Source organism: Martes martes, assembly GCF_963455335.1.
Source record: "Martes martes genome assembly, chromosome: 8".
Taxonomy (NCBI): domain Eukaryota; kingdom Metazoa; phylum Chordata; class Mammalia; order Carnivora; family Mustelidae; genus Martes; species Martes martes.
In genome coordinates, this window is record NC_137895.1 from 64131699 (window position 1) to 64146143 (window position 14445).

General features: G+C 38.9%; 1 protein-coding gene across 2 annotated transcripts in view; it reads left to right on the top strand.

Moving 5' to 3' along the window:
* IPO8 (importin 8) overlaps positions 1-14445 on the top strand; it is an 82844-nt gene that overhangs the window by 37737 nt on the left and 30662 nt on the right. For both annotated transcript variants that reach the window (XM_080809947.1, XM_080809948.1), the window contains 3 exons: positions 9507-9573; positions 13086-13211; positions 13883-13980. In XM_080809947.1, the coding sequence (XP_080666073.1) occupies positions 9507-9573; positions 13086-13211; positions 13883-13980 (291 nt within the window). The remainder of the gene's footprint in view (positions 1-9506; positions 9574-13085; positions 13212-13882; positions 13981-14445) is intronic.

Genomic DNA, 14445 nt, shown 5'->3' on the forward strand with positions numbered 1-14445 from the left:
GTATGTCTTCATTGGAGAAGTCTGTTCCTGTCTTCTGCCCACTTTTTGACATGATTATCTGTTTTGTGTGTGTTGAGTTTGAGGAGTTCTTTATACATCTTGGATATCAGCCCTTTGTCTGTAGTGTGATTTGCAAATATCTTCTTCCACTCTGTGGGTTGCCTCTTTGTTTTGTTGACTGTTTCCTTTGCTGTGCAGAAGCTTTTGATCTTGATAAAGTCCCAAAAGTTCATTTTCGCTTTTGTTTCCTTTGCCTTTGGAAACATATCTTGAAAAAAGGTGCTGTGGCTGATGTCAAAGAGGTTACTGCGTATGTTCTCCTCTAGGATTTTGCTAGATTCCTGCCTCACGTTGAGGTCTTTTATCCATTTCGAGTTTATCATTGTGTATGGTGTAAGCAAATGGTCAAGTTTCATTCTTCTACACATAGCTGTCCAATTTTCCCAGCACATTTATTGAAGAGATTGTCTTTTTTTCCACTGTATGTTTTTTCCTGCATTGTCGAAGATTATTTGACCATAGAGTTGAGGGTCCATATCTGGGCTACTTTGTTCCACTGGTCTGTGTCTGTTTTTGTGCCAGTACCATGTTGTTTTGGCGATCACCCCTTTGTAGTAAAGCTTGAAATCAGACAATGTGAGGCCCCCAGTTTTGTTTTTCTTTTTCAACATTTCCTTAGCAATTTGGAGTCTCTTCTGGTTCCATACAAATTTCGAGTTGTTCCAGCTCTTTGAAAAACGCCAGTGAAATTATGAATGAAAAGGGAGAGATCACAGCAAACATCAAGGAAATAGAAACAATAATCAGAAATTATTATCAACAGTTATATGCCAATAAGTTAAGCAACCTAGATGAAATGTATGCCTTCCTGGAAAACTATAAACTTTCAAAGCTGAATCAGGAAGAAATTGACAACCTGAATAGACCAATATCTAGTAACAAGATTGAAGCAGTGATCAAAAACCTCCCAAAACACAAGAGCCCAGGACCTGACGGATTCCCTGGAGAATTCTACCAAACATTCAAAGAAGAAATAATACCTATTCTCCTGAAGCTGTTTCAAACAACTGAAGCAGAAGGAAAACTTCCAGACTCTTTATGAAGCCGGCATTACCCTGATCCCCAAACCAGGCAAAGACCCCACCAAGGAGTCTTAGAAGGGGGAAATTCAGACCAATATCCCTGATGAATATGGATGCTAAGATTCTCAACAAGATCCCAGCTAATAGGATCTAACAGTACATTAAAAAGATTATCCACCGTGACCAGGTGGGATTTATCCCTGGGATGCAAGGGTGGTTCAACATTCGCAAATCAATCAATGTGATAGAACAAATCAATAAGAGAAGAGAGAAAAACCACATGGTCCTCTCAATTGATGCAGAAAAAGTATTTGACAAGATATACCATCCATTCCTGATTAAAACGCTTCAAAGTATAGGGATAGAGGGAACATTCCTCAACTTCATAAAATCTATCTATGAAAAACCCACAGCGAATATCATCCTCAATGGGAATGGGGAATAGTTGACAGCCTTCCTTCCCTTTGAGATCAGGAACGTGACAAGGATGCCCGCTCTCACCACTGTTGTTCAGCATAGTACTAGCAGTCCTAGCAACAGCAATCAGACCACAAAAAGAAATAAGAGGTATTCAAATTAACAGTGAAGAAGTCAAACTCTCTCTCTTTGCAGATGACATGATACTTTATATGGAAAACCCAAAAGACTCCACCCCCAAACTACTAGAACTCATACATCAATTCAGTAATGTGGCAGGATACAAAATCAATGTACAGAAATCAGTTGCTTTCTTATACACTAACAATGAAAATATATAAAGGGAAATGAGAGAATCGATTCCACCCCCCACCCTGCCTCTCAAATTCCTCATATCAGAGATCTCATATAATAATTGTTTTTCTCTAATTGACTTATTTTGCTAAGCATAATACCCTCTAGTTCCATCCACGTCATTGCAAATGGCAAGATTTTAGGATTTTTTGATGGCTGCTTAGTATTCCATTGTGTGTATATATATATATATATATATATATATATACACACACCACATCTTCTTTATCCATTCATCTGTTGATGGACATCTGGGTTCTTTCCATCGTTTGGCTATTGTGGACATTGCTGCTATAAACATTCAGGTGCACATGCCCCTTTGGATCACTACATTTGTATCTTTAGGGTAAATACCCAGTGGTACGATTGCTGGGTCATAGGGTAGCTCTATTTTCAACTTTTTGAGGAACCTCCATACTGTCTTCCAGAGTGGCTGCACCAGTTGCATTGCCACCAACAGTGTAAGAGGGCTCCCCTTTCTCCGCCTCCTTGCCAACATCTGTCATTTTCTGACTGGTGTGAGATGGTATCTCACTGTGGTTTTGATTTGTATTTCCCTGGTGCCGGGTGATGTTGAGCACTTTTTCATGTGTCTGTTGGCCATTTGGATGTCTTCTTTGCAGAAATGTCTGTTCATGTCTTCTGCCTATTTCTTGATTGGGTTATTTGTTCTTTGGGGGTTGAGTTTGCTGAGTTCTTTATACATTTTGGATACTAGCCCTTTATCTCACATGTCATTTGCAAATATCTTCTCCCAGCCTGTCGCTTGTCTTTTGGTGCTGTTGACTGTTTCATTTGCTGTACAAAAGCTTTTGATCTTGATGAAGTCCAAATAGTTCATTTTTGCCCTTGTTTCCCTTGCCTTCGGAGATGTTTCTAGGAAGAAATTGCTGTGGCTGAGGTCGAAGAAATTGCTGCCTGTGTTCTCCTCAAGGATTTTGATGGATTCCTGTCTCACATTGAGGCCCTTCATCCATTTTGAGCCTATTTTCATGTGTGGTGTAAGGAAATGGTCCAGTTTCATTTTTCTGCATGTGGCTGTCCCGCTTTCCCAACACCATTTGTTGAAGAGACTGTCTTTTTTCCATTGGACATTCTTTCCTGCTTTGTCGTAGATTAGTTGACCATAGAGTTGAGGGTCTGTTTCTGGGCTTTCTATTCTGTTCCATTGACCTATGTGTCTGTTTTTGTGCCAGTACCATACTGTCTTGATGATGACAGCTTTGTATTAGAGCTTGAAGTCTGGAATTGTGATGCCACCAACTTTGGTTTTCTTTTTCAACATTCCTCTTGCTATTCAGGGTCTTTTCTTGTTTCATATAAATTTTAGGGTTTTTTGTTCCGTCTCTGTGAAAAAAGTTGATGGTATTTTGATAGGGATTGTCTTAAATATGTAGATTGCTTTAGGTAGCATAGACATTTCCACAATATTTGTTCTTCCTATCCATGAACATGGAATATTTTTCCATTTCTTTGTGTCTTCCTCACTTTCTTTCATGAGTACTTTCTTTGCCTCTTCAGTTAGATTTATTCCTAGGTAGCTTATGGTTTTGGGTGAAATTGTAAATGGGATCGAGTCCTTAAGTTCTCTTTCTTTTGTCTTGCTGTTGTAGTATAGAAATATAGCTACTTCTGTGCATTGATTTTATGTCCTACAACTTTATTGAATTCCTGTATGAGTTCTAGCAGTTTTGGAGTGGAGTCTTGTGGATTTTCCACATAAAGTATCTTATCATGTGCAAAGAGTGAGAGTTTGACTTCTTTGCCAATTTGGATGCCTTTTATTTCTTTTTGTTGTCTGACTGCTGAGGCTAGGATTCTAATACTATGTCGAATAGCAGTGGTGATAGTGGATAGTCCTGCCGTGTTCCTGACCTTAGGGGAAAAGCTGAGAGCTTTTCCCCATTGAGAATGATATTCACTGTGTGTTTTTCATAGATGGCTTTGATGATATTGAGGTACGTACCCTCTATGCCTATACTCTATGAAGAGTTTTGATCAAGAAAGGATGCTGTACTTTGTCAAATGCTTTTTTAGCATCTATTGAGAAGATCCTATGATTCTTATTTTTTCTTTTATTAATGTCTTGTGTCACATTGATTTGCGGATGTTGAACCATCCTTGCAGGCCAGGAATAAATCCCACTTGGTCATGGTGAATAATCCTTTTAATGTACTGTTGGGTCCTATTGGCTAGTATTTTGGTGAGAATTTTTGCATCAGTGTTCATCAGGGATATTGGTCTGTAATTCTTTTTGGTGGGGTTTTTGTCTGGTTTTGGGATCAAGGTAGTGCTGGCCTCATAAAATGAGTCTCATAAAATATGTTTGGAAGTTTTCCTTCCATTTCTATTTTTTGGAACAGTTTCAGGAGAACAGGTATTAATTCTTCTTACATGTTTGGTAGAATTCCCCTGGGAAGCCGTCTGGCCCTAGGCTCTTGTTTTTTGGGAGATTTTTGATGACTACTTCGATCTCCTTACTGGTTATGGGTCTGTTCAGGTTTTCTATTTCTCCTGGCTCAGTTTTGGTAGTTTATATGTCTTTGGGAATGCGTCCATTTCTTCCAGATTGTCCAGTTTTCTGGTGTATAGTTGTTCATAGTATGTTCTTAAATTGTTCGTATTTCTTTGGTGTTGGTTGTGATCGCTCCTCTTTCATTCATGATTTTATTAATTTGGGCCCTTTATCTTTTCTTTTTGATAAGTCTGGCCAGGGTTTATCAATCTTATTAATTCTTTCAAAGAACCACCTCCTAGTTTTGTTGATCTGTTCTACTGTTCTTTTGGTTTCTATTTCATTGATTTCTGCTCTGAACTTTATGATTTCTCTTCTAATGCCGGGTTTAGGCTTTATTTGCTGTTTTCTCTCCATCTCCTTTAAGAGTAGGGTTGGGTTATGTACTTGAGACCTTTCTTGTTCCTGAGAAAGCCTTGCATTGCTGTATACTTTCCTCTCAGGACTGCCTTTGCTGTGTCCCAAAGATTTTGGACAGTTGTGTTTTCATTTTCATTTGTTTCCATGAATTTTTAAAATTCTTCTTTAATTTCCTGGTTGACCCATTCATTATTTAGTAGGATGCTCTTTAGCCTCCATGTATTTGAGTTCTTTCCAAATTTCCTCTTGTCATTAAGTTTTAGTTTTAGAGCACTGTGGTCTGAAAATATGCCAGGAATGATCCCAGTCTTTTGGTACCAGTTGAGACCTGATTTGTGACCCAGAATGGGATCTATTCTGGAGAATGTTCTATGTGCACTAGAGAAGAATGTGTATTCTGTTGCTTTGGGATGGAATGTTCTGAATATATCTGTGATGTCCATCTGGTCCAGTGTCTCATTTAAAGCCTTTATTTCCTGGGGTGCCTGGGTGGCTCAGTGGGTTAAGCCTCTGCCTTTGGCTCAGGTCATGATCTCAGGGTCCTTGGATCGAGCCCTGCTGAGCAGAGAGCCTGCTTCCTCCTCTGCCTCTCTGCCTACTTAGGATCTCTCTTTGTCTCTCTGTCAAGTAAATAAGTAAAATCTTTAAAAAAAAATAAAGTCTTTATTTCCTTGTTAATCTTTTGCTTAGATGATCTGTCCATTTCAGTGAGGGGGTGTTAAAGTCCCTACTATTATTATATTATTCTTGATGTGTTTCTTTGATTTTTGTTATTAATTGTTTTATATAATTGACTGCTCCTATGTTAGGGGCATGGATATTTAAAATTGGTAGATCTTTTTGTTGAACAGACCCTTTAAGTATGATATAGTGTCCTTCCTTATCTCTTATTATATTCTTTGGCTTAAAATCTAATTTATCTGATATAAGGATTCCCACCCTAGCTTCTTTTGATGTCCATTAGCATGCTAAATTGTTTTCCACCCCCTCACTTTAAATCTGGTGGTGTCTTTGGGTCTAAAATTAGTTTCTTGTAGACAGCATATCGATGGGTCTTGTTTTTTATCCATTCTAACACCCTATGTCTTTTGATTGGGGCATTTAGCGAATTTATATTCAGGGTAACTATTGAAAGATATGAATTTAGTGCCATTGTATTATCTGTAAGGTGACAGTTACATATATTGTTTCTGTTCCTTTCTGGCCCGTAGCTTTTAGGCCCTCTCTTTGCTTAGAGGACCCCTTTCAATATTTCCTGTAGGGCTGGTTTGGTGTTTGCAAATTCTTTTAAATTTTTTTGTCCTAGAAGCTTTTTATCTTTCCTTCTATTTTCAATGACAGCGTAGCTGGATATAGTGTTCTTATCTGCATATTTTTCTTGTTTAATGCTCTGAATACATCATGCCAGTCCTTTCTGGCCTGTCAGGTCTGTGTGGATAGGTCTGCTGTCAAGCTATTATTTCTATCATTGTATGTTAGAGACCTCTCGTCCTGAGCTGCTTTCAGGATTTTCTCTTTGTCGCTGAGACTTGTAAGTTTTACTATTAGATGATGAGGTGTGGACCTGTTTTTATTGATTTTGTTGGGGGTTCTCTGTGCCTCCTGGATTTTGATGCTTGTTCCCTTTGCATATTATGGAGATTCTCTATTTTATAATTTGCTCCAGTATACCTTCCTCCTCTCTCTCTTTCTTCTTCTGGGATCCCAATTGTTCTAATACTGTTTTGTCTTATGGTATCACTTATCTCTCGAATTCTCCCCTCGTGGTCCAGTAGTTGTTTGTCTCTTTTTCTCAGCTTCTTTATTCTCCATTATTTGGTCTTCTGTATCACTAATTCTCTCTTCTGCCTCATTTATCCTAGCAGTAAGAGCCTCCATTTTTGATTGTACCTCATTAATAGCTTTTTTTATTTCAACTTCATTAGAATTTAGTTCTTTTATTTCTCTAGAAAGGGATTCACTAGTGTCTTCCATGCTTTTTTGAGCCCAACTAGCACCTTGATAATCATCATTCTGAACTCTACTTCTGACATATTGCTGTCTGTATTGATTAGGTCCGTAGCTATTGATACTGCCTTTTGTTCTTTTTTGTGGTGAGTTTTTCTGCCTTGTTATTTGATCCAGATAAGAATAGATGAATGAGTGAACAAAATACTAAGAGGGTAGCAACAACCCCAGAAAAATATACACTATCCAAATCAGAAGAGACCTGAATCTGGGGGGAGAAAAAGGGGAGGGGGAAATATATATATATATATATATTAGATATATATTAGACTGGTGAATAGAACAGAGCCACATACTTGATTTTGGGTGTATTTTGGTCTGTTAGAAGAAACCACCTCCCAAAATTTTAAAGAAAGAAAAACTTATATACAAAAATAAGGGTAAACATGATGAAGTGATGGAATATGAGTGTAAAGATGAAAATTTGAAAAAGGGCGACTGGGTGGCTCTGTCATTAAGTGTCTGCCTTCGGCTCAGGTCATAATCCCAGGGTCCTGGGATCGAGGCCCACATTGGGCTCCCTGCTCGACGGGAGGCCTGCTTCTCCCTCTCCCACTCCCACTGCTTGTGTTCCCTCTCTGTGTCTCTTTGTCAAATAAATAAAATCTTTTTTAAAAAAATTCTAAAAAAGGAATTGATAAGAAGTTGGTTGAAAAAGAAAAAGGAATTGATAAGAAGTTGGTTGAAAAAGAAAAAAAGAAGAGGAAGGAATGTGATCAGGCTGGGGACTAGAACAAAGCCATGTACTAGATTTAGGGTATATTTTGATCTGTTAGAAGAAATTGTATCCCAAAGTTTTAAAGAAAAAAATAACCTATATGTATACAAAAAATAAGGTTACATACAATGAAGGGATAAAATATGACTATAACAATGATTACAAAAGATTTTTAAAAAGGTTTTGATAAGATAAAATAGTTAAAAAACATTAAAATAGGAAAGAGGATAAATTAAAAAATAGAATAAGAAAAAAATAAAATTATTATTATTTTTAAAGATTTTATTTACTTATTTGACAGGGAGAGACACAGGGAGAGAGGGAACACAGTGGGGTGGGTGGGAGGGGGAGAAGCAGGCTTTCTGCCAAGCAGAGCCTGAGGTAGGGCTCAATCCCAGGACCCTGGATCATAAGCTGAGCCAAAGGCGGACACCCAACCACTAAGCCACCGAGGTGCCCCCTAGAAAAAATTAAATAAAAAAAAATTAACTTCGAAAGACTAAAGGATCATGGGGGAAAAGCCATTAATTCTATAGTTGCTTTCCCTTAGCTCTGGAGTTCACAGTTCCCCTAACTCTGGTGAACTTGGTCACAGCTGGATGTTTTTGCTGATCCTCTGGGGGAGGGGCCTGTTATAGTGATTCTCAAATGTCTTTGCCTGAGGCGGAATTGTACCCCCCTTGCCAACTCTGGTTCACTCTTGGCAGCTTTTGTTCCCTGAACGCTTTCCATACAGATTTGGAGGATGGGAATGAAAATGGCAGCCTCCCGATCTCTGGCCCCGTAGGAGCTGAGAGCTTAGGGCCCCACTCCTCAGGGTACCCTCAGAGAAAAGCAGTCAATCCTTCCTGTCTCCCTGGTCTCCAGTCCTGCTCCGAGCTCACAGGCTGTGATGGAGCGTTTCTATCTCTGGCGCACGACCCCGTTTGGAGTCTTCAAACATAGCCGATTCCTGCCATGTGTTCCCGCGCCACTCCTCCCTGGGGAAGAAGGAGGAGGTCTCTCTAGATCTGCTACTTGTGGGGTCCCTGATCAAAGAGCAGTGGCCTGACTGCGTCTTGGATCACAGTTTAAGGTAACCCAGAGATGAGAGCTCACTCCTTGGCTCCGGCTCTGTCTCTGGAGCCAGCTTCCCTGTCTGGATACTTGGCAGGTCTGCCACACTCAGACACTCTGGTCTTCTTGTGACCCCCCCCCCCCCCCCCCCGCCCAGGGTCCTGAGACCGCACTGTCCCCACAAGGGCTTAGCCATTAGAGCAGTGTCCCTCAATGGAGCAGACTTCCAAAAGTTCTGATTTTGGGCTCCTCTGCTCTCTCACTTGCTGGGAGCTGGCCCTTCCCCCAACGGTCTGTCTTCCTGGAGCTTCAGATTCACTTCTCTCTATGTCCTGCCTTCCGGAAAGTGGTTGATTTTCTGTTCTTAGAATTGTTGCTCTTCTTTTGTTCTATCTCCTGTTGAGTTTGTAGGTGTTCAGAATGGTTTGATGATTATGTAGCTGAATTCCTGAGACTTGATGATATTTCAGTCTCCTACTCCTCCGCCATCTTGCTCCTCCCCCTCCTCTTCTAGTATTCTTTTTTTTTTTTTTTAAGATTTTATTTATTTATTTGACAGACAGAGATCACAAATAGGCAGAGGGGGAAGCAGGCTCCCTGATGAGCAGAGAGCTTGATGCAGGGCTTGATCCCAGGACCCCGGGATCGTGACCTGAGCTGAAGGCAGAGGCTTTAACCCACTGAGCCACCCAGGCACCCCTCTTCTAGTATTCTTATGGCCCACGTTTTCACACAGAAATCTTTCATTCATTAGGAACTTATTTTGGTATAAAATAGGAGGTAAGGAACTAATTTAATTTGTAATTTTATTATGGACTTAACTCCCACTTTTATCATTAATTTACTTTTCAGAATTTCTTGGTTATATTTTTCTCTTGAAATTTAGAATTGTCCACTTCTCTCAAAAAAATCCCTTCAGTATTTTTAATCGGCTAATATTAATAGATTAAGGGTTGTCATGGTGAATTTTAAACTAAATGTTTAAATTTATCTTTAGGTTACTCAGCAGTTAGAGAATATTTGTCTACGGATCATTGATCTTGTTTTACAGAAACATGTAATTGGTAAGTCAAAGATAGAGTGAAAAGGTAAACTGATATTCTTTAATTTGGTGAACTTAAAGTACACTTTTAGCCCTTCAAATTCAACGATATGGATAATTTTGAGGAAAAAAAGCTTGCATTCTCTTCTGTTTCTGGATATACTTTCTAGTATTAGATATCTGTGTTTTCATTTAGGGAAAAATTTAATACATCCAATAAAGAATTTTTGTCCTGTAATTTTTACAGGACAGAGAACTTTAAGTTTTTACATTTTTAGAAAGGAAGAACTGGAATGAAGTTTAGGTGAGGTTACTTTAATCTGGAATTGAAAAATGTAAAATGACAGACCTATGTCCTATCAGAAGTATGAAATGATTGTTGTTCTGTTATATTATAGTGCCTGACTTCTGAATAGAATGAGTAACTGATAGAATCAGGATGTTACAGACTGATGGGGAATTTGTAGAGGAGGCTTGTTTTTCCATATATTCAAGCATTTTGAAGGTGGCAGCCCCAAGTCATGTGGGCATGTGTACACTCTAGAAGCAGCCTCTATAGCGTGCAAACAGAGGTGGAAGAAAAGCAGATGACTGTTTAAGAGCAGTTGTCTCCCAGCTTTTTATCATTCATAACATTAGTAACAAATTGAGCATGCACTTCTAATATAGGTGAATGATATTTGAATGCATATTGTAGGCAATATACATATGTTAGCAAATTACATTTACGTCCATAAAAATAGAAATGTAAAATGATGGGATTAAACATCTATATACGTAAAGTATTGTAATACATTATTTTCCCTTCTGAGTGGATTATCTTGTACACTGCTGAGGGTACCTCCTCCTTCCTTTTGAAATCATTGTTATAAAGCAGTAGTTCTCAAGTTTGGGGTGCATAAAGAATTCCCTGCAACCAGTTAAAATGACATATCTGGACCATAACCCTAGAGATTCTGATAAGCAAAAAATATATTCACTGATCCCCTTATTCAAGGAAGAGATTGTAACTGAAGATACTCCATTTAAATTTAAAGTAAAGTAACCCTGAGGAGTGAAATCATGCAGTAAGGCAAAGAGAAATAGTTTATACCAGCCTTCTAATCTGCCTATACCAGCTGTTTGATTTGAGCAGTTGCAACATCAGCATGTTAAGGAAATGGGCTGAGTTTTGGGTGCAGTGGGTAGAGGAGAAAGCATGGCCCCAATTCCTGTCTGATATCCCATCCCTAGCCCTAAGGTGATGGATGGTCTTTTTTACATTTTTAGCTGTAATGTAATGTTAATGGCCCATTTTTTTTTCTTTCTTTATTTTTTAAAGATTTTATTTATTTATTTGACAGAGAGAGACAGTGAGACAGGGAATAAAAGCAGGGGAGTGGGAGAGGGAGAAGTAGGCTTCCTGTTGAATAGAGAGCCTGATGAGGGGCTCAATCCCAGGACCCTGGGATCATCACCTGAGCTGAAGGCAGACGTTTAACGACTTAGCCACCCATGCACCCCGTTAGTGGCCCATTTTGAACTGATATTTGGCCATACAGGATCTTAGATTAAAAAAAATATGTTATGTATATTTGTTCTGTAAGATGTCATGGGATGACTCTATTATTCCAGGACCTTCACCCCAGCAGCCTGACTTCATTTGTGTCCATGGTCTACTCTCTTTCCATTGTCCCACTTCCCTTTTTTCCCTGGCCTGTTTACATTGCTAGTTTAGTCCTAAAATTTCATTTATTATTAGTAGCCAGGATTGACTATTTCTGCTTCAACTGTTTTATCGTACGCAGAGAGTCAAAGTCAGTACAACCATCCTTCCCTAACAGTTAGTCTTCTTGGTTGAGAATAGTTGAAATAACTTTTGGTGCATTCGGGTGTAAGTGGAATTTAGCTCACTGAACCCATGGGGAGGCTGGAGTTGGCTGGGGCCAGCAGGACTGTGCCCTGGTAGTGGTCTGCTGAGGAGACCTCTTGGGGTCTGGTACTGGTCCAGACTCCAGTACGGCCTCAAAAAGTAATCTGAAACAGCTTTGCGCTTTCTCATTTCTCTGTCAAGTTTTAAAGGTCTGGTCTTCAGCCTCAGGGTGGCTGGGTCTTGCACACATGCTGAAGCTGTCAAGGGTATGCAAGGAAATCTCGGCCACATTTCTGTCTTTAGGCTTCATGTTAGAGGCATTTGCTCTCCTTTCATCATATACAAGGTGTGGGTGGTGATAAACAGAACTTTCAGATATTTCATATTCAGATAGTGCTGCTTTTCAAGTGATTGTCTTATGTAACAAATTATTTCCCAATATCTGTGATTTCCAGATTGTTCTTGGTAAGGCAAGTATCTGTCTACTAGCTTTTGAATATGTTGTTTTAAATAATGTTAAAAAAAACTCCAAATGCTCCCAGGGTGAATATTAGTTTCTTTTATTTTTTTAAAGATTTTAAAAAAATTTTTGAGAGAGAGAGCGCACAGTGCAGAGGGAGAGGGAGAGAATTTTAAGTAGGTACCACGCTCAGCACAGAGTCTGATGTAGGACTCAATCTTACGACCCTGAGATCATGACCTGAGCCAAAAGGAAATCAAGAGTCTGATGTTTAACCCACTGAGCCACCCAGGTGTACCTAGTACCTTTTAAAAAAGAGGGAAAAAACCTTTGAAGTTAAAAGACTTTTGCTTAGTGACCAGGAGTTATTTGAAAATTTTGTATTGAGAATTGTGTTTTCTCATTGTGTGTTTAGATATGATTTCCTTTTGACAGAGGGTAATAATAAAGACATATCTGCAAATATAAGAGCATTCCTTTGGACTTTTTATAGTGGGTATAATTGTCTTGTAAATTGACAAAATACGGTCCAGAATATAGTTTGTAAATATATGTGAGGCAGGAAGATATTTTAGCCTAGCATAATTAAGCTTCCCAAAGAATATTAATTATTTGTAAGTTAAAAATTCTGTGCATGAGAGATAGACAACAATCTCTTCCTTCTTGTATCCATTTCTGACATAGCTTTAGAAGTATAAACTTTATTTTATTTATTACACAGTATCAGAAATATACATATTCCTGGGGATCCTGTGTGGCTTAGTCAGTTAAGCATCTTTGTCTCAGGTCATGATCCCAGGGTGCTGGGATCGAGTCCTTCATGGGGCTCCTTGCTCAGCAGGGAGCCTGCTTCTCCCTCTGCCTCTGCCTGCCACTCTGCCTGCTTGTGTTCTCTCTCTCTAACAAATAAAGTATTTAAAAAAAAAAATATATATATATATACACACACACACACACATATCCATATTTCCAGTATTATGGGTGAGTTTAGTAAAAACAAATTTTTGTGCCAACTGACTGAGTAGGGGGCGGATCTTGGTAAGAAAGGGAAGGTGGCAAATACAGGTAGCTGAAGATGGGAATGCCGATGAGGGGTGCTTGACGTATGTTATGTGTGAGAGGAATGTATGCGAGTGGATAACCTAAATCTTCCTATCTGTGGTCTCTGTGGTTAATTTTTGCTGTTTTCTAGCATTCTAACTAGAGATTTTCTTCCTTCTAGAATTCTATGAAGAAATTCTTTCACTGGCATATAGTTTAACCTGCCATGGTATTTCCCCTCAAATGTGGCAGCTGCTAGGTATATTATATGAGGTTTTTCAGCAGGATTGTTTTGAATACTTTACAGGTATGGCTTTGACCATCTAACATTTTTGCTTTTCTGTGTCTAGACATTATTTCCTTTGGCGGTTGACATAAAGACTCACATGATTCCACTACTAATCAGAAAATCCTTGTTCTTTCCCTGTTGAGTAAAGGGTGGTGCTATTGGAGCAGTGTTTTGCAGCTCCAGGAATACAGCCAGTAGAAGGGGGACTGTTTCCTGTTGTATCTTAAATCAGTTTGCAGTCAGCACATATACCCATACATTAATTGAAATTACTATTTTCTGAATGCTGTCTATATTCCCAGAACTGTTCTAAGCATAGCAGTGTAGCAGTGAGCAAAATAGTGTGTGCTCTTTTGACGCTTCCCTTCTAGTTGGGTGGGAAGAACGGGGAGGGTGGGGAGCACATAGACAAGCAAGAAAATACACAGTTTGTCAAAAGATGACGACTTCTATGGAGAAAAAGACAAAAATTGAGAACAATCACTATAATAAAAGATGAGCATTTTAATCTTTCTGATCCACATCTTCCTCGTCTAGGAAGAGCAGATCTGTCACTTATGTTACTAGCATTTTGTGGTTGTGAGGGAAGATAGTAATGTGTGGGTGCTATAGAATGTGGTTTCAGTGGGAATAATTTATTTCTATTCTTGTCACTCAAGTCTCATTGGGCTTTTGAATTTTTTTTCCAGATATGATGCCTCTCCTGCATAATTATGTGACAATAGATACTGATACTTTATTATCTAATCCAAAGCATTTAGAAATACTTTTTACAATGTGTAGAAAGGTAAGTGTGTCCTAATCAGTTGTTATAATGGTTCTTACTAATGTTTAAGTGTTTTATTTCAGGACACTGTTTCAGTTTGTTTCTTATACTTTAGTTCTGTATTGACTTCAACATTTGCTATTTTTTATTTTCTAATAGGCTTTGGAATTGTAATTTGATGGTTTTTTATTGTGTGTTGTGCTTAAGACTATTTGCCATTTTTGGGGCGCCTGGGTGGCACAGTGGGTTAAAGCCTCTGCCTTCGGCTCAGGTCATGATCTCAGGGTCCTGGGATTGAGCCCCGCATCGGGCTCTCTGCTCGGCGGGAGCCTGCTTCCTCCTCTCTCTCTCTGCCAGCCTCTCTGCCTACTTGTGATCTCTCTCTGTCAAATAAACAAATAAATCTTAAAAAAAAAAAAGACTATTTGCCATTTTTATTTATTAATTTTAAAATTTTTATTTATTTTATTTTTAAAAAATCTATTC